Source organism: Indicator indicator, chromosome 17, assembly GCF_027791375.1.
Source record: "Indicator indicator isolate 239-I01 chromosome 17, UM_Iind_1.1, whole genome shotgun sequence".
NCBI classification, from domain to species: domain Eukaryota; kingdom Metazoa; phylum Chordata; class Aves; order Piciformes; family Indicatoridae; genus Indicator; species Indicator indicator.
In genome coordinates this window covers 17,277,677-17,304,021 of record NC_072026.1, presented here as the reverse complement: position 1 = coordinate 17,304,021, position 26,345 = coordinate 17,277,677, and the positions used below count along the sequence as shown (strand labels likewise).

The 26,345-nt window shown below is 61.0% G+C and overlaps 1 protein-coding gene across 2 annotated transcripts; it reads right to left on the bottom strand.

Annotated features, from left to right (window-relative positions):
• Positions 1-6,658: 6,658 nt before the first annotated feature.
• TSC22D3 (TSC22 domain family member 3) lies at positions 6,659-22,469 on the bottom strand. Of its 2 annotated transcripts, none has more exons than XM_054388521.1 (3): positions 22,147-22,469; positions 8,418-8,469; positions 6,659-7,915 (listed from the first exon to the last, which is right to left on the bottom strand). In XM_054388521.1, exons 1-3 carry the CDS (start codon positions 22,467-22,469, stop codon positions 7,670-7,672), a joined length of 621 nt encoding a protein of 206 aa, XP_054244496.1. In that variant the 3' UTR covers positions 6,659-7,669. The 2 variants fall into 2 exon arrangements, with proteins under 2 accessions (XP_054244496.1, XP_054244497.1); XM_054388522.1 differs by lacking the exon at positions 22,147-22,469 and adding an exon at positions 8,718-8,874.
• Positions 22,470-26,345: the final 3,876 nt, after the last annotated feature.

Genomic DNA, 26,345 nt, shown 5'->3' with positions numbered 1-26,345 from the left:
AGTGGTGAGCCCCACACCCCCCTCCTTCAGCCAGAACACCCATTCTGCAAGTGGGAGGATTTCCTGGAGGCTCCATGATATTCGTGGGAGAAGGGACACCAAGAGCCCTGGCTAGTCCTAGAACAGCCTTGGGGCAGAAGAGCCTTGGGGTTAGAAGCAGATTCCAAGGCAGCTGCTCAAATGCTGGGGGGTGCCAGGGGTATCTTCCTTTTCACAGAGGCCATCCCTGCATACAGGGCCCTGGAAATCTGGCACATGTGAGCTGGGTGTCTCCTTCCCCATGATGAGGGCTGACGACAGGGGAGGCAAATCACCATGGATGATCAGATGGAATCTGTTTGCACCTTTGCCATCGTCTCCATGTCCCCAACCGAGACAAGGGTCACAGACCAGCCACCACACCAGGAGGCAGCCCCAAGCAAGGGCTGAATATGGTCGTGTTCCCCAGAGCCAGGGCTGCTGAGGAAGGGGTGGAAGTGGCCCTGAGATTGCCAGGTTGGTAGGCAGGTGGCAGGGTGTGCCCTGCACCCACATTTTTCTCCTTTTATGGTATCCAAGCGGCCTTGGGTGCCCTCCTCCCTGCCACGCCTGCCTCAGCAAACACATGTGGCACGCAGGCAGGATGGCAGCAGCCATGGGGCAGTGCCACCACCACAGGGGCATTATCTCCTCCAGGAGCAGAGGGGCCAATGGCTGATCCACTTCACAATGGGATCTTGGCTTTGCAGGGGCCTCTGCTGCCCTATTGCAGCAGCTCACCCTTGGGTGGTGAAGCCTGGGGTGGCTCTGCATGCCAGAGGCTGTGTCAGCAAAGGGCTGTAGCAGGAGCTGTTGGGAGCTGGCACCCTGCCCGGCCAGAGCTGTTTGTGTTTGTGTGGGGATGTCATGCCTGACCTGTTCGTGTCCCAGTGGCTCTTGGGCAACCTCTCTCCTGGGTAATCATTGACAGGGTTGGGAAGGCTGGCAGGACACCTTAAACACAGCCAGGGGAACCTACATGCTGAGCTCAGGAGAAATGTCCATGGCAGTGTTTGGGGATGGGGTAAACCTGGCACAGAACTGCCACCAGTATCACCATCACTGAGGTGGTCTGCCAGCTGTCTGCCCCTTCCCCAAGCATGGCTTGCAGGCAGTCCTGGGTGTGGGGTAGCAGTGGGACATGCATGGGCAGGATGGACAGGTGAGCCTTCCCCAGGGTGCAAATCAACCCCTGGCCCCTCTGCTCTGCCTCCTGCCCAGACTGAGACAACCCCTCTGTGACTTGTGCCCCAGAGAAGTCCTCCTGGAGCATGGCTGCCTGGATTTCCCACGCTGATTGTCCCTGGGATTATGCTGCTTCTAATGATCAATTAAAGCAAATTGGCTGGGTCCCCCAGGCCCCTAAATCCCAGCTAATCCCTGGCACCTTCTGCAGCTCCCATTGCTCATTCATTATGTGGCAGTCCCCAGGGGACAAGGCTCCTCCGAGCACAGCTCCTCCTACACGAAAGCCTCTGGGTCCCTTGGCTGTTTGTCTGGCTTCCAGAACTTTCTGTTTCCAGCTGAGTTGTTTGTCCTAGTGCTGTTTGCTCTGAATGAATTTCCCTTTCTTGGCAGGAATGAGGAAGTTCACTTTCTTGGGAACATTTCATTGCTTAGCAGCCTCCTTATCACCTCTGATAGATCCCATTAATCTTGCAGAGGAGTCACGCTGGCTGTCACAGACAGGCAGGAGGAATCTCAGGTTGTTTGTGTGTTGAGTGCCCTCTTTTCACACTCCTGCATGACCCAGTTGGTTTCCACCTTCCCAGCCCCTCCACTTGCTGCCACTGTGCAGCCCTCACACACCATCTCCTTCCATCTCTTCTTGCTGCTCCTCTAAGCTCAGCTCCTTGGGGCTGCTCCATCTTCTTTCTACCTGGGAAGCTGAAATCCTTTTGCAGCCTTGCACCAGCAGCTCCCAGCAGCATCCCAGCCTTGGGAGGTTTGTCCTGGCACACAAAGCCACCTCTGCACGGGGACAAAGCTGTGGCTCTCAGTGTGCTGACCCACAGCAGGTGGCTCCTCTCTGGGTTGGCTGGGGATAAAATAGCAGCCAGTGCTGCTGGCTTCCTGCTGCATGATACCCCCGGGCCACATGCAGGGACCTTATGGGACAGATGGACCCAGCATCTTGCCAGACCACAGCATCTAACCAAGCTGAAGCCATGGCCCACAAACCATGTCAGTACTCAGGGCATTTTTTTTCCCGACAGGAAAACTGATCCTTCATTCCCTGAGCATGCAGGGAGGACACCTAAGGGCTGAGTGGAGGAGCAGGCTGGGGTACAAACCCCTGCCTGCCCCCTTCGGGTGTCCCCAGCAGTCCCTGGGGTGGGGTGCCTCAGTGAGGTGCACCCTGCCCTGCACACTGGCACTGCCTGTGGTCTCGCTGCCAGGCGACTGCCTGCTGTTTATTTCACTTCCTGACACTGGCAAAGGCCTGTGGTGGCTGTCAGGGCAAGGTGCTGGGGACTGCAAAACACTGAGCACCCCTGCCTGTGGCCTCCACCCTGACACCAAGTTGTGTCATGGCATGGCAGCCATGGCAGCCTGGACTCTGGCAGGTCCCTGATGGGGTGGCAGAGCACCAGGGAGGGAGAAATAGCCCTGTGAGCAGCAGAAATCCCTGATGGGGCTGTAGGCTGGCACTGCTGGGTGCCCTTGCAGCACTGCAGCCTGGGCGGGTCTGGGTGGTTGTACAACGGTGTGGTACCTGCTGGGACAGCCTGTGCTGTGTTGGGAGGCACTGCCTGTACCTCACAGGTGCCAGTGCCCCTGGGCAGGCAAAGCTGGCAAAGGGCACAGCGGCAGCTTGCCAGCTGCTCTGCCAGAGCCTGGCCCTGGCACGCATACTCTGGCAACAGCTTCCTTCCCCAATGCCTGGCCTGAGCCTGGGGTCTGACCCTGGCTGCTGTGTGGTCCCTGCAGCCCAGTCCCTCTTCAAGAGAAACACTATTCAAGGGGACAAGAAACACTGCCAAGGGGAAACTGAGGCATGGAAGAAGGGGAAACATTGCTGAGCAGCAGGGCAGGAGGCAGAATGGTCCAGGCCCCCCAACTCTGAGTATCATCCCAATCCTCAGGCACCCCCGAGGCCCTCATGCAGCCCCAAATGTGGGGCAGCTCCTCTGTTCATCCCCATCTGCCCTGCTGCAGGGGCTCCTGGGGAACACAAGCTCCTGCCTGCCCCAGTTTGTCATTGGCTCATCCTCAGGATGCATCTCTCCCCTCTCCTGTGTGTGGCAGAGTTGAGGAAGGGGTGCCAGTGTCTACTCAATGCCTGTGCATGTGTCCTCAGGGGGGTGCTGCAGGCAGTGCCCGTGCTGCCCCTGTGCAGGCTCCAGGTGTCCCTAGCTCCTGCCACGTAAGGATCAATGCTGAGATTGGGCCTGGCAGTCACTTGTGCTGCTCTCCAGTGGGAACCCCCATTTTGGAGTTTGGCTTTCCCTTCCCAGCAGCTCCCTAGGGCTGTGAGTGGTCCCAAGCAGCCTGAAGTGGGCTAACCCCAGCCTGGCCAGAGGCACCATCTGATCTGGATCCACGGAGAGAGCTGGGCTCTGAGGGCTGCGTGGAAAATCCCAGCCACTGGTTTATCTGTGAGGCTCCCACGGGGCTGGGCCGGGCTGGGACACAGCGTTCAAGGAGCAGGGAGGAACACTTGCATAAGGCAAATGCCTTGGCTGCAGCAGAGCCTCCCCACATGCGGTGCAGTGGAGAGAGCAACAATGTGTAGAGCTGGAGGTGTCTCCTCACAAGAACACTGGGGTGGACCTCCAAACCTTCCTTCTTGCCCCCATGCTGTTTCAGGCAGCTGCTTGCACCATGCGTGCTGCACTGAGCATCAGCTACACAGGCACTCCCTGCCTCTGCGACAAAAAGTTCCCCAACCTCTTTCCTCCATCTCGACCCAGAGCTGAACCAGACTCTGGAAGTAGCCCTGGAAGCTCAGTCCAGCAGGAAGCAAGAAGAGGGATGTTTCTCATTCTATTCCCCTTTTTCTCTCCCTCCTCCTTCCACCTCCATCCCTATCCCCATCCCACCTTATTCTCACTTCCATCCTCATCCTGCCCACATCCACAACCCCATTCCATCTTCTTCTCCATTCTGATCCTATGCCATCTCCATCTCCATCCTCACCCCACCCTCTTCCACAACTCAGATGCGCCCTGGCTCAATGACAAGGAATAAGGAGTAGGTACAAAACTTCACCCTACCCAATGCCACCTTTGCATCCCCTGGAGGGGTCAGGGGTGCTGGGGTTTGGGGGAGTCCTGGTCCAGCTTCATCGGCCCAGCCTGGCAAGCACCACTCTGCTCAGTAGCAGCTCTTCATTCCTCTGAAGCCTCCTTCAAGACTCATTAAATCTTGAGTGGCTGCGGAGATGGCCGCGGTGCAGCATTAACCCTGCACTGCCCAGACGACTGCTGTCACCTTCAGCCCTACCACAGGGACGTACTGAGCTTGGCTCACCCCGGGCAGCAGGGTGCTATGAACCTGGGGGAGCCCAGCTCAGTCCCTGCCGTGTCCCCAGGCAGAGCTCAGCTCTGCTTTGTCTTAGGGTCTGGCTCTGCTTCCCCTTCTGCTGCCTGGGTTTGCCTCCTTTATTCAGGGAGCACAGGGCTGTTGGAGAGGGCTGGGTGCCACACCAGCCTGGTACCCGTGCTGCACCAGGGGCTGGAGGGGCAGAGAGCCAAAGAGTGCAGTGCCAGGGAAGGGAGGGGCCTCTATCTCATTTTGGGTGCTGCACAACCTGTACCCTTCTCTCAAGGCTTATGGCATAGCAAAGGGGACATCGTACAGGAAAGGGGACATCCTGTCCAGGAGTGGATGTGCAGTCTGGGAAGGGTGTTTCCATAACCAGCCCTGGGAAGGGCACAGGGCAATGTATGGGTGTTGGCAGATCTCCTTCAGCCCTTAGAGATGGAGGTAGGCTCTGTGCACCCCAGAGGTGGGGGTGGCAGCCCCTTCCCTCAGCCACTGCACCTACAGGCTTGCTAAGTGCTGAGCCCAAGGGTTCATCTCTTCTCTTACTGCTCCCAGAGGACCCCCGGGGCTGTGCTCAGCCTTGTGCAGCTCTGGTGGCATGTGTCAGCTGCAGGGAGGGGTTTCTGGCAGGGATGCCCTGTGCCATTGGCTGGCACTGTGTCACACCATGCTGTGGGACAGAAGAAGGCTCTGCCCACCCGTGGGAGGAAGCTGATCTGGAGCCAGAGGTTTTGCTGAATGGTTGTGATAAGTGGGATCTGCCTGGGTGCCATGGCCTGTCCCCTCTGCTCAAAGGCAAGCAATGGCTGTGGGGCAGGCAAGAAGGGGACAGAGGACAGGGAGAGGTGACAGACACAGCTCCAGTCTCCAACGGCCATCTCTACCCCCCTTCAATGCAAGCAGAGTGATGGGTTACAGACCTCGTCATTGCAGCCTTGACAAAATAGGCACAGAAGCACAGGCAGACAATTCCCAGCAGCCAGAAGCCCAGTGACATCCCCAGCACACCCTAGAGTGGTCAGTGCACACACAACCAACATCCAGCTGTGGTGGGAAACAGCTCTTCCAGAGCAGCTGTTGGGAGTTGGCAGTGTTGGGAGTGTGCTGCACTCCATGGGTGCAAGGGATGTGCATGCAGGTGGTACTGGGGTGCGTGAACCTGTTTGCACCCAGCAGGGCAGTTACACACATGGTACTTGCAGGGCCATGGTGCCCGCTGAGCCCCTGCGCTGGCGTGTCTGCAGCATGCAGCTGTGGTTGGGGACAGCCCAGGACAGGGAGGGGACAGGCACCCCGTAACGGTTTTGAGTCCCCTCAGCCTGTGTTTTGTGTTTACCCTGCGTTTCCAGGGAGCCAAGGCGCTGGGCTCCCCAGCTCTGCTGTGACTCAGCTGGGCTGGGGCCCCATCACCCTTACTACAGCAGCAGAAACACAAAGCAGAGCCACCTCCCTGCTACCCTGGGCATGGACCCTTCACTGGGCTGATGGCTCCTGCTGGCCAAGCAGTTGTGTCCGGGGGAGAACACTGCTGGGCTGGCCTGGCCTGGGCTGGCACTCCTGTTACCCCCCAGCCTTTGGCTCTCACCCCAATGGTACAACCACCCAGCAAGCCTAAAGTGGAGGTTATTTTTCTCTCCCACATACCCCACAGGATTGAATCCAAGGCTGCGTGTACCCTAGGAAAGCACTGTCCACTCCAGCTCAATCATCCTCTGACTCTCACCCTCTGGTTCAAGATGAGAAGCAACTGAACAAAACCACTGGAGAAAGGGCAGACCTGGGGGGGTGCACACCCTGAGAACCTCCTCCCAGCTTGCTCCCTCCCTGGTCACAGACAGGACACTCAGGACAAAGTCCTAGCAAGTCAGGGCACCCTTCCCTGCTGCACATCCAGCTCCTGGGGAGGGGGTTGCTGCTCACATCTTCAAAACACCATCCTGGCCCAACCAGAATGGTATAGGAGGAGACCAACTCCCTTCAAAGACAAAAAGCTGCCAGGTTTTCCCAGCCCTTAGCAGGTTTGAGCTCCGTATTCACACTAGTCCCATCCCACTAGCCCCAGCCCCTTGCCCAGTGCCCCACACTGCCCTCCTTCCCCCAGCATCATCCCCCCACTGCAGCCAAAGACACAGAGCCTGGGGCGCATGTTTATATAAAAAGTAAAGTTTATTGCCATTTCTACCTAGATTTACACAACTGTGTCACCGCTTCTGACATCCAAAGGGACATCCTGTCACTTCCCAGAGAGCTGGCTGGGGAAGGTGGGGAGGCCCAAGCACAGGCTGGCTCCCCACAGCCCAGGGATGGAGCACAGTTCCTGTGGTGGCCCTGCCCAGGGGTCAGTCTGGATCCTCCTGGCACTGACACACAGCAGGCACGGTGATGCCAGTGAGGGGTCACTCTGTCCCCTCCTTCGTGCAGTTTCAGCGCTGGCCACCCAGTTACAGTCGCTGGCTTCCAGTCTTGCCTCCAGTTCCCAAGCCACGCAGAGGTGGGCACGGCTGGCCCAGAGCTGGGCACCCCACAGGCACCATTCATGCATACGTTTATACATAGATACAGCTACAGAAGATGCCCAAACTTAACGAACCAAGCTTTTTTCCTCTTTGTAATCCCCACACTGATGTGTGTACAGCTGTGCTCTACACCGTCACTGCCACCACCAGTGCCACTCAGGGTCAGGCGCAGGGCTGGCATGCTCCCGGGCAGGTAGGCAGCGGGACACATCTGCATCACTCACTAAACAACGGTCTTCCTCCAACATCAGGCTTTTGCCAGAAAGAGAACCCCCCCTGCAGAGTGCAGCAAAGGCATGGGGGCTTGGCACACGCTCTTGCCAACCGTGGCTTCCCAGTAAGGTGCCAGGGTGCTGCGGATACCCAGGTTTTGGTAGATCCTGGGATAGGCAGGCCATGGTTTTACTCCTGGCACACGGCTGGTGGTTGGATGGGGAGGGGTCGGCTGCCCAGGTCTCCCTGGCAGAAGAGCATCCTCGTGCAGGAGACGGCCGCTGGCTCTGCTGGCTGGCCAGGCTCACCCGGGGGGCACGGCTCAGTGCCGGGGTTCTGGCAGTCCTTCGTGTGAGATGAAGGCGGAAACGATTTTGCAGGAGATTAAGTAGAAACAGTTCTGTGGCTCTGCCCACCCCAAGGACAGAGCCACCTTACACCGCAGAGCCCCCGGAGTGCTGGGCCGGGGCAGCCACCCCGGGGTTCTGCTCCTCCAGGCACAGGACCTCTGCAGGGAGCCGTGACTGGAACTTCTCCAGCTGCTCAGGGCTGGCCAGGGTCTTCAGGAGGCTGTTCTCACGCTCCAGCTGGGAGTTTTTCTCCAACAGTTCTTTAATTTGCTCTTTGAGGACCTCCACCTCCTCCCGCACTGCATACATCAGGTGATTTTTCACTAGGTCCTGCAAAAGGCCATAGAAGAGACTGGTTACACTCCGGGGGTTGTTTCCATCTTCCCCCCAGGCACTCAACAAATGCTACTTTTCCCAAAGGCTGTTTGCCCCCCACCTTGCCAAGGGCTGGGTGCTCACTCACTGCAGCCTCCACCCAAATCAGCACCCAGGTTCCTCCCCCTATGTCTTGCTGCTTCCAGAAGCACTGTCCAGGTCCCCAGATGGAGAGCTGGCAGCCTGCAGGTCCTCATCACCCATGGGACCTGGCTTGGTCACCCCCCACCCCTGGAGGGTCCTTCCCAGACTCCACCCTCCCCTGCGCACTGCGGCTCTCCAAGAGCCCGGCCAGCTGCAGCGGGCAGACAAAGGAGCCGCTCTGCCCAACAACCGGCTCTGGAATGGGGACCCCCTTCCGGGCACAGCACCCACCCGGGGCGCAGGGACCTCGCCCCGAGCCGGGCAGAACCCCCGAGGGGTGAGGAGCAAGGGTGCGGCGGGGGCAGCAGCTCACCATTGCCTGCTCGATCTTGTTGTCGATGGCGACCACGCTGGCTCCGGAAGCGCTGGAAAAGAGCGGAGGGGCAGACGTCAGCAGCGGGCCTGGATCACCCCCTTCCCTCGGATCCGCGCACCCTGACCCCTCTACCCCTTGCCGCAACCCGCCGGAGCTCTCCCCTCACTGGGGATCACGGCACCGGGCGCCCCCTCTGCGGAGCTACAATATACCGCGACTCCAACCCCCCCTAACCTGGGCTCGGGCCACGGCGGAAAGCAGTAGGGCGAGAGCGGCCGGGACTAGAGCTGCCCCTACCTGTTATCGAGCTTCACGGAAACCACGTCCCCCCCGAGCAGAGAGGAGAAAAAGGAGATGGAAAAGTTGTGGAGCTGATAGACAGCCACTTCCATGGGAGATTGGTACATGCCGGTGCTCATGGCTAGGGCTACGGAGAGCTGCGCGACGAGAAGAAGCCGAACGCACTGCAGCGAGCTCTGCACCGCCCCCGCTTATATCAGTAGTGCCCACCCCGGCAGGAGGGGCCAGTGGGCCCCGGCCCGCCTGTAGCCCCACAGCGCCGCGCCCTGGTTCTCTGCTCCCGGTACTGCACCCTGCACCTCTGCCCCCGGTACTGCACTGTTACCCCCGTGCCCCCTATACTGCACCCCAGTACTGCACCGTGCACCCTTACACAGCACCCCTGCACCCATACTAGACGGCGTTTCTGCACTGCACCGTGCACCTTTGCAGTGTGCATCACTGTGTCGTATACCCCTGCACCCAAGGGCTGCACCCTTGCACCCCACTGCAGCACCCTAGCACCTCGCAGTTGCACCCCAGCACAGCACAGCCCTCTCCCAGTGCAGGACCTTTGCCCTCTCAGCACGGTGTCCTCACCACTCTGCACTCCTCATCTTCTGCAACCAGAGCCCTGGTACCCCATCCACCCCTGGCGCTGCCTGCCACCCGCCCTGCCACCCCACACTCCTAAGCACCCCTTTCCTGTGATGGAGGTGCAGCTGGGGCGGGGTGAACCTGCCTGGGGTCTGGGAGGAGGAATCACTCTCTGTATTTTTGGGGTGCACGCCTGCAGGTGCCCGCATAGCAGGGCCCTAGGGTGGTGGCGGTGTGCAGGAGGGCAAGGGGCAGCCATGGGCGCGCAAAGCAAAACCGGGAGTGCAACCCGAAACGGGAGTGAAAAACAACGCGGGTGCGCGGAACAAAACAGGGAGGGAACAACAACCCCGGAGCGCAAAACAACCCCGGCAGGCAACAACAACCCGGCCGTGCCAAGCTTCCCCCGGTGCCAAATCGCCCCGGCCCCGCCCGCCCTTGCATAACGCTGCGCCGGGCGGGGGGGGCCGCCCCGCGGCCGGGGCCCGCACTGCAGCGGGGCCGGATCCGCGCCGGGGCTGAGGCCGCACCCCGGGCTACGGCGAGGCAGAGGCTGTGGTGTCCGACGATGCTGGGGCTACGGTGGTCGCTGGGGGCTGCACAGCCGCGATCGGCGGCTCGCGTGTGCACATTGGGTGTGCAAGGACTGAAGTGACAGCAGGTCTGACACCACACCCGCAGAGCCACTTACGCCATTGCCTCTGTGCAAGGCACCCCAGAATGCCCTCAGCAACACGAGGGGCATGAGGCTGGAATTCCCCCCAGGGTGATGCCCCTCTTGTGCTTGGCTGCTCTGCGAGCCCCATGCTTATCTCTGCCCTCTGGACCTCCATCTCGACCTGCCCCTGCATCTGGACCCAGACCTGGACCTGGGGGGACTTTACCCAGCACCCAGGCAGGCACCTCTCTGTCACTGACCCTGTGGGCTCATCTTTGGCAAGCTATGGCAGAGACTGAAGCTGAGCAAAACTCTACGTGAGCCTGTGCCACAGTGCAGCATCCTCAGTGCTGGCAGAGGCACCTCACCCCAGGCAGAGATGCTGCAGAGGACCCCAAACCCCCCCAGTTGAAAGGTGCTGGAGGTGTACATTACTTGGCTAGAGGGTGCCAGCACAGGGGGTAACCCAATTAGCAGGTGTGTTGTAGTGCTCCCTTGCTGGGGAAAGGGCTGAAGGTGGGCAGAAGAGCATTTCACTGTTCAAAAGGGAAACTGAGGCACAGTGCAGCATGGCTGCTGCTTAGAGCAAGACCTCACCAGCTTTTTCCCCAGTAAACTGTCTCCTTCTCAGAGCAGGATGAGGACCACAGTGTCGAGTGGCAAAGGACACTGGCACCTCATGTGGGACGTTGTGCTGCCCATGAACCATGGCTGGGCATGTGCAGCTGCCCTGAGGCACCCAGATTTGATGTGGGGATGCAAGAAAGCATCACCTCCCTGGTGGGGGAGTTGCCCATGGAGGGCTGCTTCTCCCCACAGGCACGTGTGTGGGACCTGTTTGTCCCTCCCCTGTCAGGGGATGATGGACACTGCCCTGTGCCATCACCAGCCTAGCACATGCCAGGGGACTGGTCCTGCACAGAGGTGGCAAGGGCATGTCCCCCCGCCCCAGGGCTGGCACATGTCCCCCAACCCTGCCCATGCCAGACCCTACTTACCAGTCCCTCCTCCTGAAGAGGCTCGGGGAGTATGGTGGCTGGAAGGACATGCTGATGCCCTCGACCCCGCTCCAGAACCTCTACTCCCTGGCGGCACTGCCAGCTCTGCCTGCAGCCGTTTGTCCCTGGCCAGCTGGGTGGCAGGGACAGCCTGGGTGCCGGCCGCATCCCGGGGCTGTAGGCACGGGGTAAACATGCCGGTGGATGACCTCAGCCACACTCAATTGGTCCTTTCAGGGGCCAGTGTGCCACCCTGAGCCACGCGGGTACTGAGCGGGGAGCGGGCAGCTGCCCCCCTCCACGGGCAGATGAAAAATGCCCTGTGTGTGCTTGTGCCCAGGGTGGCTGGTGGTGGGCAGGGTGGCAGCCCCCAGGACACAGGGCACAGCTCTGTCCCCTTGTCTGGGACAAGCCCAGGCCACCCACACCAGGGGTTCTGTGACTGTTTCCTGTTGCAGCTCCAGGAAGGTGCCCTGTCTCCCTGTAGGGGGAACAGGGGAGGAGGGGAGAAGTATTTTTGCTCCCACGGTTGGCTGCATCACCACTTGTGCCACCTTCTGTCTCCTGCAGAGAGGTGATCAGCAGCAGGGAGAAAGGTTGTGTAGAATCCAGCCCTGGCAGCCGTGCCTCAGTTTCCCCATATCCCCATCCACCATGCTATGGCACTCCTGGGCCTGGCACCACCACTTTCCCAAAGGAAAGCCCAAAGTTATGAGTGTCAGGGACCAAAGGCTTTGGGATGGACAGATGGAGCCTGGCTGGTGGCCCTTGCTCCATGACTCTGGGGTCCCTGGCCCTGCCCAGCCCCTTCCCCATGCATTGAGAGCTGGGGATCAGCTGGTGGCTTCCACAGCTGCTGGAGTGACACAGGGAGGTGCAGCAGGAAGAGATTGCTTCAGCTCTGCCACCTCCAACATTTCTTCCATGGTGCCAAGGCTGTGCAAAAACAAACAGCAGGAAGCTCCTTGCCAATCTGCCACCTCTCCTGGGGTCCTGCGCAGCCCTGCCCACACCACCACTGCCTGGGGGTGGGCTGAGATGGATGCTCCCCTCCCCCAAGACCCCTAAGGGAGGGATGCTTCTCAAGGGTGGAAGTGTAGAAGGCTCTGCTTCCTCTTTCCTTCCCAGATCGTATGGAATGAGGAATCCCAGTGCAGACAGCATGGCACGCTGGGTGTGGGGCACAACCTTGGCAGGGGTGCAGCTCACCCCACTGCAGCCTGCCACCTCCACACACCCCGGGGGTCTGGCTGCTGCTGCAGAAACCTCTGGGTGCAAGCAGAGGCACAGCTCGCAGCCTATCCATTCCTGCAGACACGTGTGGGCGCTGCACACATGCACACACACGTGTGGGCCCTGCACACATGGGCACACCCCCCGCGCCGGCACGCCCACACCCCTTGCAGCCTCACTGCGCTCCTGGCCCACGTGGGCACGCACGATGCAGGCAGGCGGCTGCACAGCCTGCGAGCACACAGCCCTGCAGGCAGCCCTGCACCCTGCCTGCACGCAGCCCTGCACACAGACATGCACCCTGCATACACACAGACCTGCACATAGCCCTGCAGACAGACATGCATCCTGCCGGCACCCAGCCCTGCACCCTGAGAGCACACAGCCCTGCACACAGCCCTGCACCCTGCCTGCACACAGCCCTCCACCCTGCCTGCACACAGCCCTGCACCCTGCCTGCACAGTTGCCCGTGCCCACACGGGCAGGCACACTGCATGCAGGCGGCTGCATACCTGCAAACAGCCGTCCCCCCCTGGCACCTGCACTGCCCTGACTCAGCCATGCAGCTGCACACTCCTGCCTGCACGCATGCTGTGGGAGCTGTGGTGTGTAGGAGGGCACCCCTTGCCCACCGGGCAGCCCTGCTGCAGCCCCACTGGCACCTCAGGGATGGACGCAGTAGCTCACACCATGCTGCTGGGTCCCTGCTTCACATCAGGTCTCCCCACAGACCTGTTCTGGAGCCTGTGGGCTGTCCAAAGGCCTCCCACAGCAACAGACCCTGCAAGGGGCTCCAGCTGCGCCCTGAGCAGTGGGGGGGCCCTTTCCCAGCCCCCCACAGACAGCCTGGCTGGGCTGCTGGCCCCAGTCCAGCAGGCATCCACTTCCTCTCCCACTGCCCCGCTCCTGCTCCTTGGGGGGTGGCAGCAGCACAGCAGGGCAGTCAGCATCCCCTGTGGCTCTTCCTAAAGAGCAGGGATCATGGACTCATCAGACGCCATGGTGATGGGCAGCTTGGTGAGAGGGGCCAGAGGCATGAGCCAGTGGCCAGTGTGAGCAGGGGCCAGTGGCACAGTAGCTCCTGCCTCATGTGCAGCCACGGGAGGTCCACCAGGCAGGGCCCTGGCTTGTGCCTGTGGTTATTTTGGGAACACTAACAGCAATGCAGGGTAATTGTGACACTAATTGTTGTGCTCTCTGGAGAAAAAATATCCATGGCTGTTATTGAGCAGCTTGGAGAGATGGTGACACCAGCCATTTGTTGGTGCCACCCCCAACAATGGCCCTGCAGGATACCCCAAAGCTGCCAGCTGCCCCCCAGCCAGCCCACACACAGTGCACCAGCCTGGGATGTGCCACCCTGATCACTGGGTGACATTTAGTGACAACCCCCTCCTCTGCAACAGGACACAGAGGTGTGAAGGCAGCTGGGCTTAAGACCCTGCAGGGCATATCCTGGCAGGAGTATGGGACAAGACGGATCATCCCTTATCTCCTGGCACCCCACATCTGCACCATGGTGTGGATCAAGGGACATGCCCATGTCCTCATAGCCCCAGGGACAAGACATGCTGTAATATCAAGTGTCCTGCACTGAGCCTGTGCCAGGCACCACAGTGCCACATGCTTGTAGGATGCCCTTGCCCTGTCAGCTGCTGGGCACTGGAGGAGGAGTGCTGCAGGAGCAATCCCGGCCCTCAGCCTCTGCTGTCCCCCAGCTCCAGGCTGCTCCCACTGCTCCATGGCAGCGTTCTTGGCTTCTCTCTCCCAAGGACTCTGCTCAATGGGAGGAAGGCCCTTCAGAGGGTCTGAGGCGTGGGAAATGTTTATTGCCTGGCCTCAGAGAGCAACGCGGGAAAGGCACAGAGCCAAGGCTGCCCAGGCTGCTCCGCAGAGCCAGAGCCCCAGCTCAAAGGGTCAGAGCAGAGCAGGAGAGGAAAAACCACTGCTTGCAAACACACAGCTAAGAAAACTCTGCCTTACACAGCCTGAAATCCTGCAGCCTCTGCTATGCTGGCCAAGAGGACTGTCAAACCCAGCACCAGTGCCAGCCGTGCCCAGCAGGAGCTGACAAAGTGGTGCTGGGGACGTTGGTGATGGCTGGGGCCTGTGGCAGCCCATGGAGGGAAGCGCTGAGCAGGGCACAGGTTTGTGGAGCCCACAGTTCTTCCCCACAGCCCTAGCCTGGGGCTTGGGAGGGAGAGGTAATGCCAGGGCAGATGGTGCCTTCCAGGGATCTGTAACAGCCCTGTGAAACCAGGAGGGACATGAAGACCTGATTCATACCCACCAAAGCTTTGAAAGGCTCATAAATCCCCCAGCACATGCTTCTGCAGAGCATAGGGCATCCTCTCCTGGGTACCAATGCCCAGGCTGGTCTGCAAGCTCCTGCCTGCAGAGCCAGTGCTGCTGGCCTTGCTAGATCCAGTGCCAGGGCCTGGGGACACCAGAGCTGCTGTGAGAGCTGATCAGGGCAGTGAGAGTTCCTGCCACGCTGGGGAAGCCCAGGGAGGGTTTGCTGTCGGGGAAGGATGAGAGAGAAACTCTCCTCCCCTACCTTTAACTGCTGATGAAAGCAGAGCCAGCTCCTCTGGGCTGTGGGCAGGGGACATGTCCCCCACACTGGGCAAGCAGGGCATGGGCAGGGATTGCAGCGGGGGGACCCCTCCAACCTGTTGGGCTGGCGGTGGCGGGGGGAAGCTGGCAGGCTCCCATGTCCAGCTGTTGGGCTGCCTGCTTCCTCCGATAAAGGTACTTGGCTGTACTCCCAGTTCTGTGCTTTCTGGCGTGTGAGTGCACACCCCAGCGCTGGCCTGCTGAGAGCTGCAATTTTGCCTTCTCTAACTTTGCCACTGGCCCCCCTTCTTCCTCTTGTGTCCCCCACCCAGTGCACACCAGTAGCAGCTGCCCCCTGCCCAACAGTAGTCAGGAGGAGAGCTCAGAGATGACCCTGCTCCGGCAGAGCTCCCCCCGCCACACTGTACATAGGAAGCCCCCAAAGTCCACGGCTCCTCCTGGCATGCTGGGGCAGGAGGGGAAGAGGAAAAGGGCTGCTCTGCTGTGGGCTAGGCAGCCCAGCCTCCTGCCTTGCTTGTCAACACCAGCCCCATGATGCTGCCCCTGCAGGCACCCCGCCAGGTGCTCTGCAGCAAACCTCAGCACCCCGCTGCTCCATGGCTCCCACCTGGTGCCCCATGGTCCCATAGTGCCAGGGGGAGGGTGACAGGTATGGCACAGCCCAGCAAAAGCTCCTGTGGTGTGCCCACCACTGTTGAGCCTGGCCAACCCACAGCCATACTCCCTGTCTCCCGTGGGCCAGGGTTGCCCAGCCCCTGGAGGTGGATGGACAGAACCCACAGCAGAGTTTTCACCAGCAAATCTGTCCACAGAGGAAGCATTTCACACCCACGGGCCATGTGGGGTGGAGTTCTGCAAGGGAACTCCATGTTATCACCTCCCTTGGTTAGCCCAGCCCTGCCCTGCCCACAGGGCTCCTGCCAGCCCTGGCTGTCAGCTTCAGGGCTGTCCTCAGTTCGTAGCCCATCTTGGACAGCCTGCCATGGATCATCCCCAGATCCTGCCCTCCTCTGGTCCAGTTTCAGGGAAGCAGCAGCCCAGCAGAGATGGTCATGATGCTGGAGGGACCCCCTACAGCACCCAGGCGCCCTTGAACCCTGGAGCGAGTGGGTAGGGACTTGCCAACCTGGTCTCTGCCCTCCCCAAGCCCTTCACGGGCACAGCTGGCTTTTTAGAGATCCCCAGCCTGAGAGAGGAACGCCAAGGCAGGGCCTCCATGATGCACCCAGAGCGATGCCAGACCACTCAGCAGGCAGGAGCGGGCGCTCTGCAGCCATGTTCGGCACTGGCAGCGGCTGCCCTGCGGCATGCGGGAGTGCCAGGCCTGCTAATTGGCAGCCAGCTCCTTATGTAATGAGAGGAGAGAGGCTGGAGAGAGGCTGGGGAGCGGCGAGAGCAGCGCCTTGCACCCCTGCAGCCCAAGCTGCGCTTCCTGCCTGCAGCACTCCACACCCAGGGGAACCCCTGAACTCTCCACGTCCTCTCCAGAGGTGCCCAAGCCTGGCACTCTCTGTCTGGCCCAGCGGGGATGCCTGGGGGAAGTCCCAGCACCTTTTCCCCGGGAGGGGTGTGAGGCCAGACAGGTCCCGGGGCCGGAGAGGGGCGGGGGTTGAGAAGCCGGAGAGGAGCCGGAGAGAAGCCGAGTGGAGCCAGGCAGCTCGCAGGGGTCAGGCGAGGACGCGCCGGGGCTGCGCAGCTTGGCATGGCAGGTTATTAATACCCAGCCTGGCCTTTGCCAGGCATCCCGGGCATTCTGAGCAGGGATGCTACGTTAGAGCCCCCCCTTCCCCCTCTTCCCCCGCCTCACTCAGCCCCCGCTGACATTTCAGAACAATAACAACGTGAAAGACAATGAGCAGTCGGCAGGACGTGGACCTGCAAGTGCTCTGTGTGCGCACAGCCTTGGCGGCTGCCAGTGTGCACCTTGGGGTGCCAACCTTTGGGGACAACCTGAGACCATTTCCTGCCTCCAAAACACCCAGAGCAGTCCTGCTCAGTGCCATGCTGGTGGTGGTGGTGAGGATCACTGGCAGGACAAGGTGGCCCCATGGCACCATGCCATGGGGACACCTCATCCTGCCCCATGGCACTGCCCACCCCTGGGCAGCCCTCAGCTGTGTACCAGCCCCTCAGCTGTATGTATTATATATAACTCTGAGGCAGAGACAGGCTGATGCGCTCCTATCCCCAAGCCAGCAACGTGCAGAACCTGGGTAAATTTAACTCAGAGCTCATCACCAAAGCATGACGTTGGGACAGGTTGCAGCCTTTAATGTCCCCCAGCCCTCACCCTCACATAGCCTGGGGTATCCTCTGCCCTCTGTGAACAGGCTCGCAGTCCCTTCCCAAAGGCAGGACTTGCTTGGACCCTCCCTCACTTTGGCAGACACCTTACAGTGCACATACAGATGCTCTGATGCCCTCTGTCCCACACAGACCAAGGTGTGCCAAATATCAGCACCAAGGACTGCCCCAGAGGCACAGAGTGTCTACAAAGACATTGCCCACTGCACCCATGCCCATGCCGTGTGCCCAGTGGGAGCTGAGATGCCAGCCAGGCTGTAAAAAACTTCCTTTGTGTGCCAGCCCCAGCCCCAGCTCAGAGCCAAACTCAGCAGTACAAGTCTCAGCACTATCCAGCATCAGGCCATGGATCCCCAAAGAACTGGGGGGCATGATGCTGGGAGTAGGGCAGCCCCCTGGTAGCCTGCTTCAGCTCCAACCTCTCCCACATCTAAAGTTCAACCTCTGAAATAAATCCCAGCCAGCATTTTGCCCTGGAGCTGTGCTGCTGTCCCTGCCTGCCATTAGGACCCCTGCACCCATCTTGCTTGGAGCTGGGTACGTGCCCTGGCACACAAGCAGCATCTGAGCATCCACAGGAGGCTGAGGTGACAGATTTCTGAGCAGCTGACATTGGCATCATCTGTACTAATCCTCCTTGGCCGTAACCTTGTTGCCAGGGGCAAATGGTTCCATCCAGAGGGGCTGAGCAGGGCTCTTCTGCACTCCAGGTGAGCATGGGGCAATGTCCTTGCTCCATGGAGGGAACTGGGTCTCACAGAAGCTGTCAGGGATAGGCATGGTGCTGGCAGGGACAGGCATGGTGCTGCCAGCCCTGTAGAGCATGGTGTGCCACAGCTGAGCCCAGTACTGCTAGGCTCCCCCATCCAGAAGTCCCTGGTCTGTGACAACATCACTCCGAAGCCTGTTGGGTCATGGGATAGGGGTCCCAGGCTGGCAGGATGTCCACGATGAAAGCCAAGGTGGAGCAGTAGACTGGCTGCCCAGCACCTTCCAGGCAGTGGAAGGATTTGGGCAGGCCAAGGGCAGCTGCTCCCTGGAGCCAAGGCTGTGGCTGCTGCAGCAAAAGCTCCTGGCACGGCTGGCCTGTGGGTGGGCAAAGCCTGTGGCAGGGCACGGGCATGGCCACGTGCAGCCCTGTTCTACGAGAGCACAGCAAACAAACACCGATGCTGAACGTGGAGGGCAGCTGTGCCAGTCCTCTGCCCGGGTACCCTGCCTCGTAGCAGGCTCTGGCCTCACGCCCACGCCCCTCTCAGGCTGCTCCCCACAGGCCCTCTCTGTCAATGCTGCCTTGTGCCCCTGCCCACTCGCCCGCAGGAATGCACTCCCTGGGTGCCCTTTAGGCTCTGTCCCCATCTCCTCCTCCCGCGCCGCTGCTGCAGGGTGACACCTGACAGATGGGAACAAATGGTGCCATGCTACACATGCCACGCTGGCACTGCTGCCCAGGCAGCTCTTGCTTGCCAGCCTGACTTCATGGTGGGGAGATGGTGCTGCCTGGCTTTTCCAATCCTACCTTGCGCTTCCTCAGCCTCTTGGGATTTCCTGGCTTCCCTGCAGGAGCCTTGGCTGGCCCAGGACCTGGGGAAGGTGGCTCTGGCCCTTTTCAGGGCTTGGACCTAAAGGCAGGTCATTGCCCACCCTGCTTGGCAGAGCAGCAGGTCCCACAGTACCCAGAGAGGGTCCAGCTCAGCAGAGATGTCCCCTCACTTCCTGGACCAGGATGGGGCACAGGCTCGCTAGGCTGCCAGATGTGATCTGGGAGAAGCTGGGCAAGGAGAGCTGGCACGGGCTGGTCGATGTGGGCGAGCAGGTTGGCACATATCTCCTCTCCCCGCCCCAGAGCCAGGCGGGGCCCTGCTTCAATCTCACACCAGTAGGCACCCAGGAGGGTGCCTCCCTCCACCTCCCACAACACCAGCTCCTCTCAGCCCCCTGGCACCAGGAAAGGTGCCACACAGTCATGGGACTGCTCTCCCCAGCCCATGCTTGGGCAGGCTACACCTGGGTCTGGGATGAACAATCTCAGAGTAGTGCTGGTATTGTGGAGGGATGGTGGGGACCTCTCTGCCCACCATGCTGGCATCTGTGGGGAGGAGATGTGTCACTCGGCGTGGTGGTAGCTGGCCTCCCTGTACCTGGTATTTCTGTGCCAGCTTGGTGTCCCTGGAGATCAGTTCATGATGCCCCATGAGGAGGCATGGAGGAGAGAAGCCCTTTTTTGAAGAGAACCTCAGAGTCCCAGAGCAGGAGGGTTTCCTGAGGAGCATGATCCCTGCAGGCACCTGGTGCAGAGCATCCCTACCCTGTGCATCCCACAGAGCATCCCTGCAGAGGGCAAAGGAGACAGAGAGCCTGGCATCACACAGCCAGGGAACCCCCCCAGGCAGGCTGGAAATGTTGGATGTGGGGTGCCTGAGACCCCCAGCACCAATCTGACCCTGACCCTTGGAGTCCAGGGCTTGATCCATCATCGGCTGAACTAACTCCAGCAGTCCTAGAACCTGACCCGGGCTCCAGATGCAGCTGCTTGGTCCTCCCATGCTGTGCACAAGTGTGTGCATCCATGGAACCTCCCCATCCTCCTGTGCCACGGTAGCAGCACATCAACTAAAACAAGGGGCACAAAACTGTTTGGGTTCCCTAGTGCCAGCAGCAAGGGTGCCCTTATCAAGCCTGTCATCGGGGTGTTCCTCTGGCACCCACAATTCCCTGCTTTATATGTTATCACTTCTTGGGTATCTTGGCTCATTCCCCAGCAGGAGAAAGTTCAGGCTGGAGCGAAACAGCAGCAAACACAGGTGTGGGCACACCTGCCTCCAGCACCCAGGGTTGTGCTGTGCCACCCAGGGGCACAGGGAATCACCCAAGTGGTCTACAGACCAGGCTGTCAGCAGGGTGCCCAGAAGCAGGGTGTGATGGAGGGACCCCACAGCTTCACACCATGCTGTGGCACAGCCTGTCATAAACGGGAGTGCCTGGAGCCTCTCCAGATACAGCACCACACCAGGGCACGGAGGTGGGCACCAAGCATGGGCACTGCAGCACCAAGGAGCACAAATGAAGAGAAGCCTTGGTCGCTGGCACTGCCACTTCCTCCCTGCTTCAGCAGAGCCAGTTGATGCTCATCAGGGGCACTGTGGGCCCTGATCCTGGGGGGAAGGGCACGAAAGCAGTGAATGCTGCCCACATCACCTGTCTCTCACCCATGGGCACAGCCACCACGTGGGCAGGCGAGCGGCCCAGATGCTTGGCTTGGACAGCCAGCTCCGGCAGCCCGTGCTAGGGATGATGTCTTGCTTCCCCTTTCCACCCATGATGCCAGCTGGCTGCAGCCTGACGGAGCAAAGTCTCTCGTTGCAGTTTCTCTCCCGGCTGGGTGGGTTCACCACTCGCTGCACTGCCGGGAGCCGGCTGCCCTGGCGAGCGTCCCAGCTCCTCCTTTCCCACCTGAGCGGCAGCCTGGCGTTATGTAAGCGCAGAGAGAGCCTTCTGCCGAGGCCGGCTCCGAGGAGCAGCCTGCCTGGCTCTGCTCGGCTGGGCTCAGCGGAGACGCTGGCAGGGCACAGAGGCGGGCACGCAGCACCCGGCTGGCTCACCCGTGTGGGGCAGCCACGTGTGAGCCCACCTCCCTCCTGCACCAGGCAGGGCAGCCAGGGTGGCTCTGACGCCTGTGCATGACTGCAGGGCACACCTGCAGGTGCATGGAGAGGGGATAGGGAGGTGCCTGCCAGCTTGTGGGTGCTGCCTGCACCCACCTGCCCGCTACCCTCCCACGGCACAGGAACAAGCCCCAGAGCTGCTGCCTGCCCTGCCAGTCACACAGATGCTTGCCACACGTGCACGGATGGGCCACATGCCCCCTCAACCCCAGGTGGGGGGATGTGTCTCGCCTGCCAAAGCCACAGGCAGCTCCGGATGCTACCACCCTGCACAAGCCCTGGTCCAGCTCAGATATCCCAAGGACAAGATGAAGACCTCCAGGCCTGCAGCACCAACTGCTCCCTGCTGGCTCACAAGCACTGCCAGAGTAGCTGGACACCAGGGCCAGCCCCATCAAAGAGCCAGAGGGGCCAGTGCAGCACCAGAGACCACTCTGTCCCCTCCCAACCTTTGGGGTCCACTTCATCAGAGTTGGGAATCCTGCAGCGTAGCAGCCCCAGGGACCCCTGTCCAGTTCCCTCTGCCTTCAATGCCAGTGCAGGGGAGGAGGGAGGAACCCTGTGCTCCTGCCTGCCCCAGCCTGGCCAAGGTAAAGCCCAAAGGGATGGCACCAGCCCGGAGCACTTCCTGCTGCAGCTTGTACAGGGCCCAGAGAGCAACTCGGTCAGAGGCATTGCCACTATCCAAGGTCGGGGAATGACACCCAGGCCAAGTCTTTCTCCACTCAATATACTCCAGGGAGAGAGGGGGAGGCTGCTGAAAGCACAGGACCTGGCAGCAGGGCTCCTGGGCTCCCTACCCAGTTTCTCACTAACTCTGAAGGTGGCTTTTGAGGCAGCACAACCGTTTGCCAAGTGACAAGCTGGCCCTCTCCACACAGAACTAAGAGGACAATGCCCATTTGACACTGGGCACTGTCCATGCCCCCGCAGGCAATGTCTGTGTGGGTAAGATGTAGCCAGGGAGATGAACACAGAGTCCCGGGGCTAAGACACACAACTGCAGGCTGTTGTCACTGCCTGGACAGACACAGGGCACCGACAGAGGGGCACTGCTGGCCATCACAGGGCAGAGCCACCCGGACTCGCACCCGGGGATGGGGCTGGCACCACCCATAGTGGGCAGACTGGGCTTCCTGCCACACGTTGCTGATCATGCTTCTCCCCACCTAGAAACCCCCAGCACTGCCACCCTGCTCAGCTCCAGGGTCAGATGGGTCCCCCTGCCCGGGGGAGTCGTACGGGTTCCCCTCCCCAGGGTCAGACGGGTGCCTCTTCCCCTGCCACTCCCGTGGTTGCTGTCCCCACGTCTCGCTCCCACACTGCCAGCTCCCGAGCACACAGCCAGCCCGGGTCCGGCTCCAGGGGCACCCATCCCACCGGCATCCCCTCGGCATGCGTGGGCGACACCCACCTGTGGAAGAGCAGGAGGATGGAGAGGAGGGTCTGGTCGATGTTCCTGTTGCAGATGCCCTGGTTGAAGAGGTAGCAGGGGTCCCGCACGACGGGCTCCAGCGAGTCCTGGCGCATGATGGAGCTCAGCTTGTCGGTGTTGAGGTTCTTGCGGACCAGCTGCTCCTGCAGCTGCCGGAAGCTGCTGACGGTGGGGCTGCCCAGGTTGTTGTTCTCGCCCCCGGCTCCCTCCTCCAGCCCGCTCCGGTTGGCCAGGTCCAGGCAGCAGTTGCAGCAGTCCAGCCCCACGGGCGACCGGCACTCCTCCGGGGGCGACGAGGACATCCCGGGACCCCCCCGCGCGTCGCCACCGCGGCGCAACCGGGGCCGCTCCCGGGGCCGCGGAGGGCGAGCGGCGGCAGGACGCGCCCGGCTGGAGCCCGCCCCGCGCCCGCCCCGCCCCGGGCACCCGCCCCGCTCCGCTCCGTGCCCGCCCCACCGCCGGCCCGGCCCCCGCCAGCCACCGCCCCCCACGCGTGGGTCCCCGCGCTGCTCTCTGCCCTCCTCCCCGGCACCCACGGCCCGGCTCGAGGCGACCCCGGGGCCACGGTGCTCCCTATCCCGGCGGAGACTCCCGCTCTGTGCATCCCGGAGAAGGAGCAGGGAGGTTCAGAGGGGCTGGGGCAGACACTCAGCACCATCCCTGAGGCGTTGTCAGGGGCACGAAAAGGCCCCTGAGGATTCGGAGCAGGGACAGGAAAGAGGGAAAGAGGAAGCAAAACCCCCAGGATGAAGAAGATTTGGGAGTAACCCAGCACACCCTCTGCTACTGGTAACCACTCAGCACAGAGCCAGAAACCGGCACCGGTGGAAACGTGAGAGGATGAACCATGTGGTCCTCGAGGTCACTTCCAACCCAGCGTTCTGTGTGCATGCAGAGCTGGGATGGCCAAGGGCAGGGGGAGAAGTTTGTGACTTGGTGCTGGGTGCACAGAAGGAGAAAGGAAATTTCTTCAGAAGGGGTAAAAGTGACATCCCTGACACTCCTGCATCCCACTGGGAACACCTGTCCTGCCAGTGAGGCCCACTGATCCTTGGGCTGGTGAAGAGCAGTTGTGGCACATCATGCTGCCCTGATGGTGCTGGGACACAGGACAAATCCAGCCAAGATCTGAAGATGGTGAGGCCATGGCAAGATGGGCATCAGGAGGGTGCTGAGCTCCTGGCTAGGAAGCACAGGCAGAAACAGGGTGAGAGAGGGCAGGTGTGTGCAGGGCTGGGTGGCTGTCAACTATGGGGCAATGAATCACCAAGCCAGCAAAGAGATCCCGAGTCCCATCTGAGCAGAAGAACCAAGAGCTGCTGGAGAAAGGTTGGTCCAGGATCTGAGGGGTGCCTGGGCTGCCCAAAGGAAAGAGTGGGCAAAGCCCACTGTCGGTGGGAGGGAGGTGAAGGCAGCAGGAGGAGCAGGGATTGCAAATGGGTTGATAGAAGGAGCTGCAGACAGCAGCAATCGAAGGGAGAGCAGTGGGTCTGAAGGGCACGGAGTTGATAAGAGATAAACCAGGTCAAAATCCGTCCGGGCAAAACCACCCAAAGCCCGAGGTCCCAGAGGTGCCAGCAGCAGAGCCAGGTTCACAGGAGATGTGAACAGGACAGCCACTGCTGAAGGAAGGCAGAAGGGTTGAATAAACATTTCTGTTCCCTATTTGGCAAGAAGGAGGAAGATGCATTTGCATCACATGAGAGTGAAGCACTTTCCAGTCCATTAGTAACCAAGGAAGGCACAAGACAGCGACTGCCACAGATAAACAACTCTGCCAGTGGCCAAGGAGACCCTCGGACAGTGCTTCTCAGTCCGTGCTCCTCCAGAGTCCCAGGGACAGGCTAGGATTAGGCTCTGCCAGTGCAGGTGGCACTACCGAAGGGTCTAGCATGGGGTCAAGGTGACTGGCAGTCCTGGGATGATGCTGGAGCCAGGCAAACTCCAAAGAAGAGGTGACCCACAGACTGTCACAGGGGTGTCCCTTCTCTCTGTGGCACTGGTGGATGCTCAGGGCTGTTCTCGAGGAGCCTCCTCACCCCTTCCAGTGGTTGCCAAGGGGTTGAGACCCGTGGGAAGGAAAAGAAACTGGCTCTTGGGGTATCTGCCCCATAGGGGTGTGCCAGCAGCCCACCTGGCAGTGGGGCTGGTGAGGGGGGTCCTGGGGACCCTACTGCTGCCAGGGCCCGCGGGAGCAGGAGGGCACTGAAATTTCTTCCATCTGTTTGTCTGGAAAACAGCCACCATGAGCTGAGCAGGGGGGTCCTGCCCAGTGCCCCTGCCTCGCTGCTGTGCTGCTGCCCCGGGCAGAGCTCTGCCCACGGCGGAGTTGCTGGGGCGGGCTGTGGGGTGGGGGCCCGGCAGGAGCGGCGGGAGGCTGCTGCCATCCTGTGGGCACGGGGGGTAGGACACAGCGCCCTGCCTGTACCTAGGGCTGGCACCCCTTTTTCCCCTCTTGCCCTCCCCCAGCTCTGCCCCTCTGCCGTGCTCCCGGCTCGGCGGTCCCGCTCGTCCCGGCAGCTGGCGCCCGGTGCCAGGCTGGGCACAGTGCTGCCCGGTGTTCGTTCCTTCCCGTGGATGCCGTCCAGGCTTGTCGTGTAGCGTGTCGGGGCTGCTACTATTTTCAGCAGGTGGTATAATCTCCTGGAAGGAGCCCGGGGTGCAGGTCACATTCCCAGACTCCTCCTAGAAGGAGCTCAGGGTACAGGTTGCCAGCCCCTGTGGGCTCCTTCTGCTCTTTTGCTGCAGGTCCTGGCCCGTGGCCCTTCCAGCCATTCTGGGAGCTGCTTCTCTGGGCCCTGGGCAGCCACAAGGACAGCACACTGCCCCACACAGCAGCTCCTTGCTCCTGATGTCATGGGCTGCCACCCTCTCACTTGCAAGCCTGGCAAGCCATGATGGGGTCCCTAAAGCCCCAGATCCCAGAGCCATGTGATAGGACGAGGCCATCAGCCAGGAGTGGGCATCCAGCCCCGCTGCTGGTGCTGACAGCTGAAAAGTAGGTTTCCTATGTTTAGCTCTGGCCTTTTTGGGTCCTGCTGTTCTTGGGGCTGGGATGGTGCTGGTTGCTGCAGCTCCACACTCCCTCAAGGGCAGCCTTCATCTGGGCATGGGCAGAGGCACTGCCAGCACCGAGTCATGGCTGGCATAGGCCAACAAGCTGGAGGGAGGGAGGACTCGTCTGGGGCTGGTGCAGACTGGGAGAGCAGGGGGCAGGTCAGGCTGGTGCATGGGAGGCTCCACATTGCTCTCTTGGCTCTAAATGGGATCCCCTGCCCCTGGGTGAAGTGTGGGGTTCTCTGCTCCTGGCTGAAAGCAGAGATCCCAGACCTGCCCCTGCTTCTCCTGTAGTCCCCCAGGCTGGAGGGGATGTTGGGCTGGGAAGGAGAGCACAGAGGGAATGTGTGGGGCTGTGCAGGGACCAGGGCTCAATCAGCTCCGTGCTGGTCATACCCATTCCTCTCCTTGAAAGGACACCCAAGCCATGTGCCAAACTGTCCGAGAGCTGCGAGCTCGGGGGTCTGCCTAGGTCCTGCAGCCATAGCCCATCTTTGGGGCAACCCTGCTGGTGGCGGGCTGGGAGAGGGGACTGCATCCTGTCCTGATCTCAGAGCAACTCCAGAGCCACCCCTCTCCTTGCAGAGACCTGCTGCAGCTGGGTCAGTGCCAGACAGGCCTCCGGGCACAATCTGGCCGTGCCGTTTTCCCCGTTCCCTCCCTGTTGGCACCTCGGAGGGAGCCGGTGCATGTAGCTGTGCCGTCTGGTTGAGGGGAGCCCGCCGGCTCCCGGCCGTGCTGCCAGGCAGGTCCTCGCGCCTCCACGGGTGCTAAGAATAACTGGCACCGTCAGCAGCCATGATATTTGCAGGCGCCCGCCAGTGCCACCCCCACTGCAGGCTGCTGGGCACCGGCTGCATCTGCTGCCTGACGTCAGCGCCAGCCACGCAGGGGACTGGGGCAGTGTGTGTGGCTGCCGGGACAGGATGTGTGTCCCCCGATCCTGAGCAGGGGCAGGAGGTGGCACTGGGAGTACTGCTTGTACCCTCACAGGGACCCGGGGGAATGCTGTCCCGACTCGTCCAGCTTCTCCGGGAGTCTCACGACCAAGTGCTTTGTTCTGCAGGACCCCCAGGAGATTTAGGGAGGTCTCCAGGGCTGCGTGACTGTAGCTTTGCCTT

What these genes read in the sequence shown, in the direction of transcription:
- TSC22D3 (XM_054388521.1), bottom strand. Translation starts at nt 22,469, where the DNA reads ATGTCCTCGTCGCCCCCGGAGGAGTGCCGGTCGCCCGTGGGGCTGGAC. An exon ending in ATCCTCCTGCTCTTCCACAG is followed by an intron (nt 8,470 to 22,146) that starts GTGGGTGTCGCC and finishes GCTCTTTTCCAG; the next exon opens with CGCTTCCGGAGCCAGCGTGG. An exon ending in ACAAGATCGAGCAGGCAATG is followed by an intron (nt 7,916 to 8,417) that starts GTGAGCTGCTGC and finishes GGCCTTTTGCAG; the next exon opens with GACCTAGTGAAAAATCACCT.